At 50.4% G+C, this 15836-nt stretch overlaps 1 protein-coding gene across 1 annotated transcript in view; it reads left to right on the top strand.

Moving 5' to 3' along the window:
- The first annotated feature begins 1098 nt into the window (after positions 1 to 1098).
- Positions 1099 to 15836, top strand: part of LOC119398714 (zinc finger protein OZF-like) — a 34466-nt gene continuing 19728 nt past the window's right edge. Inside the window, exon 1 of the mRNA XM_049417404.1 lies at positions 1099 to 1265. Within this exon, the coding sequence (XP_049273361.1) occupies positions 1099 to 1265 (167 nt within the window). The remainder of the gene's footprint in view (positions 1266 to 15836) is intronic.

The raw sequence follows: 15836 nt of genomic DNA, 5'->3' as shown, positions 1-15836 counted from the left end.
GGTACCTCCTGTTCAGTGACGTCATTGGAGTGATGAGGCGCGTCCGCTGGTTTTACGTCGTCTTCCGTACCTACAGGAGTGGCTCCGTTCTGGCGCCTTGTCGATGTGTCCAGTGTGACAGCTCTTTGTACATCGTGCAAGGGTATTGAATACACTTGGCTCTAACTTCACCGCTAAAATATGGCGTCTCCAAGAAGACGAGAGCTTCTGGTAAATAGCGCACTGTTCGGCAGCCGTCCCAACGACTGCCGCGGTGGTTCATCAACCCCGCGGCGTCACACCCATGAGACATGGCGACACGTCGGACCATCTCGACGACAGCGACGTGTGAGTGGATCACGTCGAGTGGTGCGCGGACTAGATGTGCTGTGCCAGGGCCGCGAGAACCATGCAGTGCATGTACTAGAACGCTAGAGACGGTTGTACCGGCAGAGGTTTTGAGTTTATGTATCTAGTTTAGACCATTTATGTTTTATGCCCATGTGTATAAACGTCTTCTCTTTGTCTGTACCCCATCCCTTGTCGGTTGAGCGCCTGGGCCCACAGAAACATCTCACAATTGGCGAGCCTCTCAGGATTGGCTATTAACATCTGTAGCCAATGCTCAAACACAAGGCTGAGACATGGACAATGACAACGTCGTCAGAATTGGCAAAGAGCTAGGGCTAAAAGATGCGGACTTGAGGGCATGGATGGAGCAAGAGCGTATAAGATTGAAGAGCGAAATGCTCTCAAGGAGGAAATGGCATTGAAGCAGCAGTTGATGGAACAGGAACGCGCGGCAGCTCGCGAGAAAGCGGAGCAGAAACAAAAGCTGCTAGAACAGGAGGTTCTCGAACTGAAGCTTCGGCTTCAAGAAAGTGGCGCTAGTCCGCACGCCGCACAGAACGCGAATTCTGCGAGCACGAACGCGTCCGTTGCGTCGAACGTGTGCAGCCCCCACAAGCTCATACCTCCGTTCAACAACCAAAGGGACGACCTAGACGCGTACCTACAACGCTTCGAACGTTTCACCACCTGTCAGGAATGGCCGCGCAAAAATGGGCGCTATCATTAAGCCTTTGTAAGACAGGGGAAGCTTTGACTGTAATCGGGCGCATGGACCCGACCGCTGCCTTGGAATACGACACGCTGAAACGGGCACTGCTCCAACGGTTCTTGTACACGGCGGACGGGTACCGGGAGAAATTCCGTAATGCAAGGCCCGAAGATAGAGAAACCGCCAAGGAGTACGCGTCGAGGCTCTCGGGGTACTTCGATCATTGGTTAGAGCTTGTTAAGGTTGAGAAGAGCTTTAATGGCCTCAGAGAACTATTGATTGCGGAGCAATTTTTCAAGGGCTGTTCCCCCGCATTAAGGGTTTTCCTGAAGGAAAGAAATTGCCGAACAATACAGGAACTCCCCTAGGCAACCGACAATTTCGTCGAGGCTCATCTTTGTTGAACTTTGGTAGAGAGCGGTCTGAGAAGGAAGCGGCCCAAGGCACCGGTTCGAGAGCAGGGCAAACGAAGAAGACACCTCGGGGAGACAGTCGCTGTTTCCTGTGGGACAAGAAGGGGCATAGCGCAGCCGAATGTTGGTCGCGCACGAAAGGGAATTACAGAGAGCAGGGACGAACGGGCGACAAGTTGCGCCTTAACAGGGAGAAGTTTGCCACCGGAGAAGAGGGCACGAGAGAGGCATCGTGCGTGGTCTCAGCAGATAAAGCAGAAGGCACAACGGATCACGGGGGTTACGTCGTCTTAGAAGACAGGGAGGCAATTCCGATCACGAATGCCACGGTGAGTCGAGGAGTTACGGCTGGTGGAACTGGAGACAAGCCAGCTGCGAAGGGGTTCTTGGATAAACACGAAGTTACAGTACTGCGAGACACAGACTGTAACACTGTTGTAGTCGGACAGGCGCTGTTATCTAAGGAGAAAATGACCGGGACTTATAGTCCGGTATTCCTACTTGATCGAGCAGCGCTGGGCCGGACTACCGGTGTTCTCTGACGTGGCCGAGCACGGGTCTGGCCATCCACCACGCAGCGAAGCGGCCGTCCAACAAATGTCGTGGTGGTTCATCAACCCCTCGGCGTCACACCCCATGAGACACGGCCACACGTCGGACCATCCCGACGACAGCGACGTGCGAGTGGTTGACGTCGAGTGGTGCGCGGACTAGATGCGCTGTGTCAGGGCCGCGAGAACGGTGCAGTGCATGTACTAGAACGCTAGAGACGGTTGTACCAGCAGAGGTTTTGAGTTTATGTATCTAGTTTAGACCATTTATGTATTTATGTCCATGTGTATCAACGTCCTGTCTTTGTGCCCCATCCCTTGTAGGTTGAGCACCTGGGAACACACAAACATCTCACAATGCTTTCGCATAAAAAATGTAAAGGGAATAAAGGGAAAATTAAAGGAGAGAACTTAAGGGAACCATGTGGGGATGCGAAGCAGCGCATGGGTCGACCTAAAGTACCGTTCATCATGGGCATGTTGCCCGATGTTAGCGCGTCCTTGCAAGTGGAGCACACCATGAATTCACTGTAGTTGATGTTGCTATTATTAAAGACGATAGTCTTTCTTGGGGAACTTAAACGCAGAAATTTTGGTCTGTCTTTCTGTCTGTCTTTCTGTCTGTCCTTCTGTCTGTCTTTCTGTTTATCGGCACGTCCCTCGATTCAGCCACTCGGCCAAAGTTGAACCACTTGCCCAAGGGCCAGCCATCGTGAACGGCTGACTAGGTTCATACTTGTCTACATTGTTGATCAAAAAGCAAACATTACGCATATCTGAGGCGCAACATCACTAGGTAAGTATTAGGCGGTGTGTTCCTTTAACAGAAAATACATAGATACGCAATTTTAAAGACCTTGATGGTATGCGTTTAACGTTGAGACAGTAACGCGTTTATTAAAAGATTGCCACAGCTGAAGCGATCAGCGGTCCAAGCCGAGCAAGCGCGAGCGCCAACAACAACCGTCTTCGTCTTCTTCTTTCGCAGGCGTTCTTGTCTGCGCCCTACGATGTTACAAATCACTCCCCCGCGGAAAAGGAGCCATCCTGGCGACCTAAGGAACAGGTACAACTGGTGGGTCATAATGCGGCTTCAGTCGGTGGACGTGAACAGTCTCGCGGCCGCGACGACGGCGGTCCGTAGCTGATTGAACAGGCTCAATCATATAGTTAACTGGGGATGCTTGACGTAGGAAGCGGTAGGGGCCTTCGTACTTAGGCCGTAGCTTCGTGGAAAGGCCAGGAGCGGAGGAGGGAACGCGAAGCCACAACAACGTTCCAGGCGAATACGACTGAGGAGGCAGGTTTTCGTCGTGACGGTCCTTCTGGCCCTACTCGCCCTACAATGTTACAACCCTAGTTTCTTAAGGTGCGCTGAAAATGCGACTGCGCTGAAACTTGTCTTCCTCCGTACCCTCTGCACAAGCTCATGTTATGTTTCGGTTTCGGTTCAGTATTGCATTGTACGAATGACAGGGGGCGCCGCTCTGGCATTCCTGTTTTACCCAGGCGACGTGTAAGTAAGTGAGTTTGTGGAGAGTACTCGTTGAGTGCGGACGTTTCTTCTCCTTGGGCGCATCGCGCCAAACAGCGTGTTCGGCCTGGCCGGCGTCCCACCGGTCGCGTTGGTCACCGCCGGTCTTCGCCTGCCGCTGCGACGGGACTACCAGCCCGCAACACAGCACTCGTGTTTCCCGACGTATTGCCAGATGGCGTCCATATCTCACGCAGCGCCTCTTCTATCGTCTTTAGACGACATTTGCAGCGAAGCACGCAGATACGCGGCCAATTTTTCCTCCCGAACTCTTGTTGGAACACTCCACGCGCGTTCATCGCCACGCCACGCGGGAGCACGTGGGCTCATCGCATGTCTGCAGAATATCGTTCTCCGTCGCCATCACGTGATGGCTGAGAGAGGTTAAGGGGGAGACGCCACAGCGTTTTACCCAGCTCCTTACACAGGCCCGAAGGTGCTAGCGCGTGCCAGCGCGTTATGACTAGCATACAACGCGTTGGTTCATCGCGCGTCTGCAGAATCTCGTTCCCCGACGCCATCACATGATTTGCTGAGAGAGTGTAAGGGGGAGAGGCCACAGCGTCTTACCCAGCCCCTTACACAGACCCGAACGCGCTAGCGCGTGCCAGCACACGCGGTTCTAAGGGAAAGAGGCAACAGCGTCTTACCCAGCCCCTTACACAGGCCCGAACGTGCTAGCACGTGCCAGAAAACGTGGTTCCCAAGCGGACGGCCGCCAATGGAAGGACGGACACAGCCCATAGCAAAAGTTGCTTCGCATCTAAAAGGTAGCGGCCGTGCAACGCCGCTCGCGTGCTCGGGCTGGCTCGTGCACGTCATGCGCACGTCGTATGATCGTCCGGCTCCGCTGCCGAAGAGTGCAGGGAAGGGACTTGGATTGCGAAGGCTACACGGAGCAAGTGGCAAGGGTTTGCAGCGGGCCTCCTCGCATCATGGTTTCGCGCTGCTACAAATGATTGTTTTTCTTAGCTCGTGATGAACCGATTTGAAAAATTCTTGTGGCATAATGCTCTTCATTCGGCACACAAGATCGTCCAGCGTCTAAAATTGCTATGTGGCCTGGACAGGGACCCTTTAAGACCTTTACCTACATTTACCTTTCCTCAAGGGGCCCTTATTAGCACCAGAAGATAATGATTATTGCCTTCCAACTGTTCTTTCTCTCCCAAGCTTCACGGGAATCAAACACTGGGCTAATGTGGATAGGCTAGGGTTATTTACACGTTTCGGTCTGTAATGTGGGAATTCTGTAAGCTGAGTGTACGGTTCCCGACCTGTGCAACCTAAACCTGCTTTATGTTTGCGGGAAAACGCAGGCGGTGAATGCTGCGTGCTACTCGCTGCTCGACGCACCTTCTCACATAGCTGCTTGTTTTCACACAAGCCCTGTTTATTTCATTGTCATCAGGTTGTGAAGGACAATGAATAACGGGATACTTAGAAGACCTGCAAATAATAACCCATGAGAAACCGTGGATCTAACGTTGTGCACAACCTAAATCCGAGTTATTGGTCAAGCGTGATATTCACAGTGGCAAAAAAGCAGCAGGCTGCCTCGTCCCGAATGGGAAAATTCTGCCAGGAGGAGAATCCGTCAAAAGAGTGAGTGGTATACGCATCATTGGTATGTGTGAGCGACAATACCACAGTCGTGAGGTCATAAAAAATGAAGGCAAGTCACAACACAAGATATCCGGCTCCTCAGAAAAAGTCACAGTTTCGCCGCAACGGTGAGGCAATGAATGCGATAGCAACAAATTGGAATGCAACACGAAGAACGGACGGCAGCTCGAAATTTCCGGCACGTCAATATAGCGCAAAGAACGCACAAAAAGAACACACACAGGACGAGCGCAAACTATCAATTGTCGCAGCTCGACACTTAAAGGGCCCCTCACCAGGTTTGACAATTTTGAGCTAATGAGCGCAATGCATACACTGGGCGTTCACGATCACGTCTGCCAAAATTTGCAACGCTACGCGCCGCGGAAATGGGCCATATTTCAAGCTGAACGCTGCTTGCCCTTCCTCTCGCGGGCGCGCGCTTTAGAGAATGAGGGGATGACGTACATGAGAAAATGGCCCTACGTAGATTGTAGTGCTGTGACATCGCTCCTCTACGTAGACGACTGTGCTCTGACGTCGCCAACAGTAGCACGTGACACTGCGATAATTATTTGACACGACATGTGTAGTTTGTGTAATTTGTTGATTGAAATAGAATAATAAAAGTTAAAAGAAATAATGAGACACACAAAGGGAATGTGTGCGTCATTTTCATTTTTTCGTGAATTGCAGCGACATGCGGGGCTAATGTGCCTCCCTTTCCTATGCGTTCGTGTCCCCGCGGTTAGCGCATCGAGCAGACGCCAGCCCTGGAAACGAAAGTAATGTTCTGGCGCGTTCGAGCACTCATTATGCTGCTTTATTCTACCGCGTCCAAGTAAACGTTAATGCGGCACTGGCTCATGATACCGACACTCTCGTGCCCGTACAAATGTCTCAACTTTCATGCCCGTCCCGCAGAAACAGGCAGTACACCACAGAGAACGCGGACAAACGCCCACGGACGCTACATAAAAAAAAGGTAGCGGCCGTGCAACGCCGCTCGCGTGCTCGGGCTGGTTCGGGCACGTCATGCGCACGTGACCATGCACGCGCATGACGTGTTCATGCGTATGTGTCAAGTGAAGAGGGCAGGGAAGGTATTTGGCTTGCTAAGGTTACACGGGGCGAGTGGCAAGGGTTTGAAACTCGCCTCCTCGCATCATGGTTTCGCGCCGCTACAAATTATTGTTTTTCTCAGCTCGTAATGAACCGATTTGAAAAATTCTTGCGGCATACTGCTCTTCATTCGGCACACAACTTCCAGCGTCTAACTAAAATTTGATATGTGGCGTGGTGAGGGGCCCTTTAAAGCGCGCTGCTCAAACATGAAGAAGGACGCACGAAACGAACGCAGAGGTACAGCAGGACCAGCGCGAACTAACAGTTTTAACTGTTATTACTTTCTGTTTGATCACTGCGCTCCTTTCGCAAACGCGGCCGCTGGATCGACAGAAGTGAGCGTCGTACGCTCCGTAAGTTTGGCGCGGACGTCGCGCTGGAAGCACAAGACACGCAAACCACCCTTACGAGATAAGCGCGCCCGCAAGCGACCACGCCCTGTAGGGCAAAGTGCACCTTCGCGCGCCTCGCTTAACAGGAAGCGTGCGCGCGCTTCGCAACGAACGGAGCGACGACCTTTAAAGCGCGCCCCTCGCTGGTGACCAAGAAAGCAAGCTGAAGTAAATGGTGTATATAAATAGCTTGCCGCTAACTTGCTCAAAGACCTACTTTCGTGGCCTAGCCGTCTGACGCCGCGCGCTGCGGAACAAGAGGTCGCCCGTTCGATTCCGCGCGAATATATCTGTATATATCTATATATATATCTGTCGTCGCCGTCCGTAGACGCCTGGCGGCGTCTACGGACGGCGACGACAAAAACCACTTGAGAGTGTCCATATAATTTCTATCGCAATAAAAACAGCCAAGAAGAGACAACGGGTAAGAAAAACGACTCTCGCAAAAATCAGCGGAATTGCATATGCCTTCCCATACGTCGAATTATTACACAGGGAAACACAAGTAATTGACGGATAAATTAGCGAAGCCTACAAAACAGCCAGGGATACACAACACCTTGGACGAGCTCGTCGAGGTCCACCGATGCACGCGAGAGCTCAGGTTAGCCCTTCAGATTGCCGACAGAACAGTTCTAAAGGCCACAGGCAAAAACGCTGAGCCTTTGGTGGATGACGTGCAGAAACTTCCCTCAAGGATCAGAATATACAACCATTCTTTACCGAAAAATCAGCAGTCAGGGAGTAGCCTGTGTGTGATTTTTTTAGATCCGAAGCAGCTCTTTGACTAGCCTGTGTAACGCTGTCCCTCCGTCTGCACAAACGCGAGGCAATGCGCTTCCCTCGGCGCAGGTGTTGGAGCGGTGCCAAGCAGGCTCACGCCGCAGCTGGGCGTTGACGTCACGCTCCGCTCGCACGCTTCCCTCGCAGGTGCGCGCGTACGTCATTCTCTCCCTCACCCGCCGGAGCGCCCGCAGCTGCCGGCTCCGACGCCCGCTCGCTTCCCGTGTCTGAGTTTCAAACAAACTTTTACACCACTAAACGCCACACCGAGTTTCGCTTCAAACGATTCTTCCAGCGCTCACCGCAGCACCCGCGTTAGCGCCGTTCAACCCGTGACGCCACCCGTGCGCAACGCTGCTGCTTCGCATCCCATCAGGGTTCCCTTCGGGTAGATGGTCCAATTTTTTTTTTCGAGCCAAGCATTGCGAGGTTTATCAGCGTCCTTGTGTAAACTGAGTAGTTTTGCGCGATATCGGGGGCTCACCAGGCACGCCGTGTACACTGGCTTGTAAAAGGCACCTCGTGGTCTTATGTAACGTCAGCACAACCTTAGAGCAGATACGTCGAATTTATCACTAGGAAGTGCACGCTACGGTGCAATGATGCACACATCACAAGTAGCTGTCGTAGGCGTACACGCGCAACGGTTCAATTTAGACAGATTTAGTTGGGTGTCCGCAGCCACGCGCGTACGCAACGCGCGAGATCATGCGTACGTTGCGGCTCTAGCCCAAGCCTCGCTGATAGGATCTATACATATCAAAGTATCGCTCTGCGACACAGGTTTGGTTCTCACAGCGCGGCCATGCTTAAAACGCAAAAAATCACTGCGAGACAACAGGAGAGAGACTCCTATTCTACCACCGTGTGAGCCTCGACGCGCGTAGCGTTTCCCTTCGCGTTTCTAGCTCGGTCATGGTGTGATCTTTGTATCATCTCTTTAACATTCCACGGGATAGCGAGACTCACTGAAGAAGCTCTGCGTGCAATAACCGACGCTCTTCTGTCTGTCACACCACTCTGATTACGCTCTCCTCGTGCGAACGGATTTGCCTGGGCGACACTAGCAACGGCGCGTTACCGGATTTCATCCTGACGCTAATGAACACCGACTGGGAACGTTTCCGTAGTTTCAGCGAGGCGGAGGCTCTCGCTGCAGTAATGTAGAAAACTATGGTCGGTGAAATGCGGCGTCCACGCTGAATTCAATTCGGTCATGACGTATTCACGCGATTGGCCTTTCGCGTCTGTGTGTGACGCCTCCTAGCCAGCGTAGGACCACTTCCAAAAGGGCTAACGGTGTTTCTCCGACACCTGCAGCTCCGTGTGCACTGGCACCGAATACTAGGGTGCCCCCGCCTTGTCGTTCCACTCATCAAATGACGATGCTTTATAAGAGTCGCGTTAGTGATTGCTTATGTGCATGTTGACGTCATATTTGCACTAGATTCGTCATATATTATGTCCAGGTGTGTGTAAACTACTACATCACCACAAAGTTTTAATCGTGTTCATGGACGTTAGTCGTCGGGATGGAGATTTGCCACCAGGTGTTAACGTAGGTTGCGTTCTCATCAAGCGGTGCTATAGCTTCCAAACAGCAATAGACTTTGTCCAAGCCTCTCGTACATCAGTGTATAATAAGCATTCAACTGCTTCTGAGAAGACGCGTTTCACTTTCGTATTATACCGATTCCTAATACGGAGGGACCACCCGTTCTTTTTTTAATTTTCAGTCGATGTCTATTCCTTCCCCCTCTTTCTGAAATTTTCTGCACCTCAGCAGGTTTGCACTGCATCCGTGATACGCCTACCTTTTACCAAATAATAATCTCATGTGATTAATCATGAAGGCTTCAAAATTTCGGTGATCTGCGACATTATGTGGCGCATCAAAGAGTGATGATTTCCTGAAACCTCGCGCTCACGCCGCCCACGGTAAGTTTTCGCGTTGGTTGAGGCATCTCACGCTTGCGCTATTACTATGGTATAGAGTAAGATGTATTCCACTAAAGAGTAATCGTAAGCTACCATTTTTCATATAGCAGTTCATGGCCTGCTTTTGAGAACGAAAGCTTAAATGTTCTGAATGATGAATGCTGTATCATATGCAATAGCGACAGATGCATCGCTAGCATTCTTTGGAAATGTGCGCTTAAAAAACTATTCCGAGTTATTTCTAGCGTACTATGGGAAAGCTACATGTAGCTTTCACGGCTATAAACATTCACAATGTTGATTGAATTGGCTGGTGCCTGAGCCATACAGCCAAAGGAGCCAAGTCACTCCCCGAACGGTTACCATAAAGTATACTGGGAAGGCGTTCCATGGCACACAAGTATTGTATAAGATTCAACGAATCAATTATGTAAAAAATTGTTGAAGAAAGCATGGATTGTCCAATGCGATAAAAACTTTACTATGATGTACTTTTAAGTTATTACTTCGATAACTAGCAATCTCTTACAACAGCAGCTTTGTTGTTAAATGTGGAACTTCATCTTGGAGCCGTAGATTCACTTTGCAGTTTCTTAAGACCTATATGAAACGCATCAAAAGATAACGATTCTTCCATTACAAAGTGTCATCACCATGGGAATTGAACTGAGGGCTAATGTGGATACACTTGGCTTATTTACACATTTCGGTCTGTCAGGTTCCCTTCTGTAATTGGAACTGATGATTTCAGGCTACTGCAGCTTATGCCAACTTTATATTTGGAAGAAAACGCAGGCAACGAGCGCTAACTGCTCCTCATCGATCGACGCACTCTATCACATGTGTGGTGTTTCCGCGCCAACATCGCCAGTGTTTATTTTCGCGTATACTCAGGTGTGCATCTTGTCCGCGTAAGCAGAATTGCGCCACCTGTGAAGGAGAATAGATAAGTAGGTACTCAAAAGAGACCCTGCAAAAGATCAGTTGGTACCATAGCACCGGATAAGAATCGTTGGCTCTAACTCATAGAGTTGTTTAGTTGAAAGAACGCGAGCTTGGGCATGTTGGTATTCCATCTTACCACGCTCGCTGCGGCAGGCTTTCTTGAGGTCTCATTTAAGTTCGGAGTGGCCCACCCGTCGGTACACGGCATGTCTTCCAGGTGCGCCCTGACCCACCGGTGGGGCACCTGTGCCTGTTTGATTCTCTGCAAAGAGATGTCGCCGCCACCTTCGCGGCTAGTCTTTGGCGCGCTTATTTGAAAGACACAAAGGTATTTTCTGCGTTTTTCGCGAAATGCTAAGCTGAATTATAAAGTGTCTGACACCAGAAAACACGAACGCACGTTTGTTTCCTTATGTTCTGCTTTCTTTTGAGTGCGCAAAAGGCATGATGGTCCATGAGTCGCGCTAAAATATTTGGGAGCAGCAGGAAGAACGCATGTATACTTATTCGGCTATAGTGTATTTAAAAAAACATGGCTGATCCCTCTGTCATACGAATTGGTATAACACGAAAGTGAAACGTGTCTTCACAGACGTAGTTGAGCGTTTGTTGTGCATTCTTTCGCCCCAAGCGCGAAGGAATGAATGCTACAGCATCATATTGTAATGTTACGCGAAGAACGGCAAGCCGCTCGCAACTTGCAATGCGCTGCTCAAGCAGAAAGGACGCGCGGAACGAACATACACAGGATGAGCGCGAACTGTTACAGTTGTAACTTATTTCTGTGTTAGCAGCGTGCTCCTTTCGCAAAAGTGGCCGCTGCAGTGAGCGAGGTGGCCTTCGTACTCTCAACGGAAACTTGTAGGCAGAGCGCAAGACGTACAACCCACCGAGATCACGAGATAAGCGCCCGCACAAGCGACCACGCCCTGTCGAGGCGCGCGCTAATCCGCGTGGGGGACGACTTTTAAAGCGCGCTCTTTGGGGGTTTCCGAGATCTCTGTTCGTTCCGCGTTCGTTCTGGCGGTGTTACGTCACAAATGTGGGCGGTCCGCAGCTCTCCTCCGCCGAGAGGAAGAGGACAGCCAATCGTCAAGCGGTGAGCGGCGAGCTTTCCGGAAGTAGACGCGCATCGTTTGTCCTCGGCAAAGGGACCGTATATTTCAAAACTAAGTGTTTCTCGCCTTCTAATAAATACAGTTGTTATACGAAAAGATATTGTTTTTCTTCTCAAGCACAAATAGTTTCTGAAACAGCAATAGGTTTGAGCGCTGATATTTATTGGTGTTAGTTTTTCTAGCGTGCTCGCTATGTGAAGTCGCGCACGCGAAAAAATAAAACAGAAAAGTAGCGGTTGGCGCAGTTTTTCAAAATGTCGTCCCACCGGAATGTCTGGCTTGGCTCCCGGGTGTCGGATCGTCAAAAGGAGCTTCTGCTGGCTTTTATATAGGAGCACCCACAGATGGCTATGCCGTCAGGCCCGCTGAGGCCGTCGTCCACGAGTGAGGACCGGGACGACACGTGGCAGTAACTGGTAGCGCTTTTGAATTAAGAAGTCCGTGCGCGTAAGACCACAGCCCAGTGGCAGGCCCGTTCATTTCGTTCGCACTGTTTGTTTCGAGAACCGAAACCGGCGCCGCACTCGCTCATGTCTTCAAACGCATCTCGCACCTCCAACCGTAGGAGAAGCAAACGTCGCAAGCGCCATTTTCTCAAAATCAGCTGTTGCGGCAGCCGCAACCGCCGCATCATGCCGTGCGAAGCCGTTTGTTCGCTCGAGAGAACGCGTGCGAACGGCCTCGCGCTCCGTTCGTTTGTAGCAGACGGCATGCTCGTTATGACGCGTAATGACGTCACCAAAAAATAAAAGATGACGCAAAAAGAAAAAATTGGCCGCGTATCTGCGTGCTTCGCTGCAAATGTCATCTAAAGACGATAGAAGACGCGCTGCGTGAGATATGGACGCCATCTGGCAATACGTCGGGAAACATGAGTGCTGTGTTCCGGGCTGGTAGTCCCGGCGCAGCATCAGGCGAAGACCGGCGGTGACCAACGCGACCGGTGGGGACGCCAACCAGCCCCAACACGCGGTTTGGCGCGATGCGCTGAAGCAGAAGAAACGTCCGCACTCAACGAGTACTCTCCACACACTCTTTAATTTAAACGTCGCCTGAGTGAAACAGGAATGCCAGAGCGGCGCCCCATGGCATTCGTACAGTGCAATACAGAGCCGAAACTGAAACATAACAATGAGCTCGTGCAGAGGGCACGGAGGAAGGCAAGTTTCAGCGCAGCTTAAGAAAGTAGGGTCTTTGGAATTACGTATGTATGCATGTTTTATTAAAGGAACACACCACCTTATACTTACCTAGTGATGTTGCGCCTCAGATAGGCGTGATATTTACTTTTTGATCGACAACGTTCACAAGTATGAACAGCCGTACCAGTTCGAAATGGCTGGCCCTTGGGCAAGTGGTTCAACTTTGGCCGAGTGGCTGAATCGAGTGACGTGCCGACAAACAGAAAGACAGACAGACGAAAATTTCTCCGGTTAAGTATCCCAAGAAAGACTATCGTCTTTAAAATGGCTACGACCCTGAGAGACGTGTTTTTTTCCGGCTTCGGCCAATCGCGTGCGCCCTAGAATGGGGGCAGAACGAACGGCGCAGAACAGAGATCTCCGATCACCCCACTCGCTATGACGCGATATGACGTCACCAAAAAGAAAAGCTCAAGCAAAAAAGAGAAATGGCGACACCCCCGGCCTTGAGTGGCATCTCCCGCTTCAGCCAATCAGCGCGCTTGTTCTTCCCCAGGAGAATGAACAAGCGGAACGAACTGATCTCCGATCGCCCCCCTTGGAGCCCTTCGCGCCATCTCCATAGTGATAACGAAAACACGCTCTACCGCCGATCTCTGAGTACCACCACCGGCGAATGGTGTACATAAATAGCTCGCCGTTAGCACAGCAGAGAACATGCCGTCTGTGGCGGAGTCGTTTCGCGCTGGCGATCGAGAAGTCGTAAGTTCGACTCCCGGTGACGGAACTTTTTCTTATAGTTTTTTCTTTGCCATATGTTAGTCTTTATATTTTACAACGTCATATCCGCGACGGAAATGCGTCAGTGGAGCCGTGGTGGACCCCGGCATAAAACACTTTCGTGTTAAAATGTTGGCGAGCAACACAGTCGAAAATAGGCCGCCACTCCGCTTTTAAAAACATCACCGTTCCACGTCGAATACAATAAAAATATAAGTATTGGTTGTATTCGCAAACCATTGACGGTAGCACGTGACAGGGAGTTCTTCAGCGTGGGTCACCGGCGGGTCCCACCACACGCAGCATGAAAACGTTTTCATTCAGTGCGTCGTGGGTCACCGGTAGGTCTTGGCATCTAACGCCAGAAAAGTATTGTCCTTGTTATTTATAACCTCTTGCAGCAAGAATCGTACATCGGCATTCAAGTGTGAAGTTATCGCATCGGCAAGCAGATAGGTGCTCGTAACCCAGCGGCCGCATAGGAGGAGCACAGGCAATGACCCACCGGTGGCCCACGCCGCAGTGATCGTGTTAACGCGTCCCCTGCGTCAAGATGATTAATTTCGCACCGAAGCAGCACCTAGTAAGGTATTTATTTGTTATCATTGCATAGAAACAAGCTTATTTAACTTTGAAAATTTGTCTGTCGATGTAAAATTTTACGAAGCGTAAAGAAACAAACAGCCCCTAAACATGGAAGGCAGACGACAATGCCTGAGTTCACTCTCGGCTACTTGTCGTCAGTTTTCTTCTTTCACCGATTGATTATGCCGTACACGTGAGTGGACATTTAGTCTAGGATATAATACACGCGAATGAGATCCGTTTATAAAAGTATTGTTTTAGACAAGCTTTATTTGCGGAGTCGTATCCGCTTTTTAGCCGAAACCTCCCTGAATGCCAGCCGACACAAGCCTCGGAGACCCATACTCACTCATTCCCATCGCGGCACAGCGCCCCTTAGGAAATTCGCATAGACGGTGGCGCCAGATTTTTCTGTAGCTGTTATTATCGGAAATTCTATGGTCTGACGTGCTCACAAACTAAATCCCAGTTATTGCGCAGGCGTGATATTCAAAGAGGCAAGAAGGTAGAAGACTACCACGTCCCGGATGTGAAATTCCTGCCACAAGATGACCCTGTCGAACAGAGTTTCCTACGATATTTACAAGAGGGAACTCTGACGCTAGTGTCTATGGGAGCTGCAACACATGGCGCTTCAACCAGCATTGGAATAATGGGTAGTACACGGATTTTTCTAAACTTAATTATTTCGGCTCCGTTTGGCTCCGCATCGCCTGCATTCGCTTTGTCGAAAATGAATGTTCAGCTAAAGTCAGCTGTTCTATTTCACTACTCACCAATTCAAATCTGGTCACGAAGTTCACAACGATCCATTGTTTTATCCAAAACGAACGCCATAACAGAGCAACAAAGAAAGCAACAAGTGCGTTCGAAGCCGTAAGCATGAAGATTAGGCAAATTCGTGTACTACCCATCATTCTCATGGTGGCTGAATGATCCCATTCCCAGAGTTCCCTCTATGCATTTATAGGGAACGCTATGGGCGGTTGTACAGTTTACGTTTTATTCTAAGGCTGTCACAGTCTATATGTAAAATCTTGTGTGCAGATGTTACATTCCAAATCCTGTTTAATTTCCACCTTAACGCCGCAAAAGCCGTGAACCAAATCCAGGTGAGCATGCAGATCAACGCTTCATTTTCACGTTTGTATCCACTGCGAATATTTTATTTTTCTCGGATTTGACAAACACATGGGAAGGGTGGTGCGGTAAGGCTGCCCCGGAGACAGGAGAACCCGGCGCACGCGTATGTAACTCAGGCATATACTGCGCAGGAAACGCGCGAAGAAAGCTCGCCGCCGTGATCAACACTCTGGTGACATGTTAAACGCAATCCGGTAACATGGCAACGTTAGAAATTATTACAACCACGCAAGACTAGCGCTACCGACGCGACGGCATTTCCGCCGTCACCCCCATCTAAGAATGGAACCGCCCGAGAGCGACGTGCGCATCAGCTTCAAAGGCAACGGCCACAACGGCTTGTCTGGGTCGCGCGTCTCGCCACGGAATATGTCTCGGAGTGTCGCCTGACGTCCCTTCCCGTGGCCCCCTCCGTTCGCGGCAAGTCTGCTGGGCTCTCGCGCAAGCCTTTTTCACAAACGCAGGTACGACGTCTTCATTTTCCGTTACATGCTATTTTAGCAGCCTGGATAAATATTACGAATACCGTGGTGAGGTGAATGCGCGTCAGTTTCCCGTTAACGTCAAAGGCTGCATCTCTCGGTCAACGCAGCTGGTTCGCTATTTCCCGTTGACCTTCGTGCAAATCGAATGTGCTGTCATTTCCTTCTAGAAACAGTGATTATTTTCTGTGAAGTGAGGGCGACTCTTTTTCGGATATTGTTAGTGAGCGTTTTTGTAGGCAGGCGAGAAAAACACCT

Source organism: Rhipicephalus sanguineus, chromosome 7 (assembly GCF_013339695.2).
Source record: "Rhipicephalus sanguineus isolate Rsan-2018 chromosome 7, BIME_Rsan_1.4, whole genome shotgun sequence".
In the NCBI taxonomy this organism is placed as follows: Eukaryota; Metazoa; Arthropoda; class Arachnida; order Ixodida; family Ixodidae; genus Rhipicephalus; species Rhipicephalus sanguineus.
The sequence above is the reverse complement of the archived record's forward strand: the minus strand, read 5'-3'. Positions and strand labels throughout refer to the sequence as shown.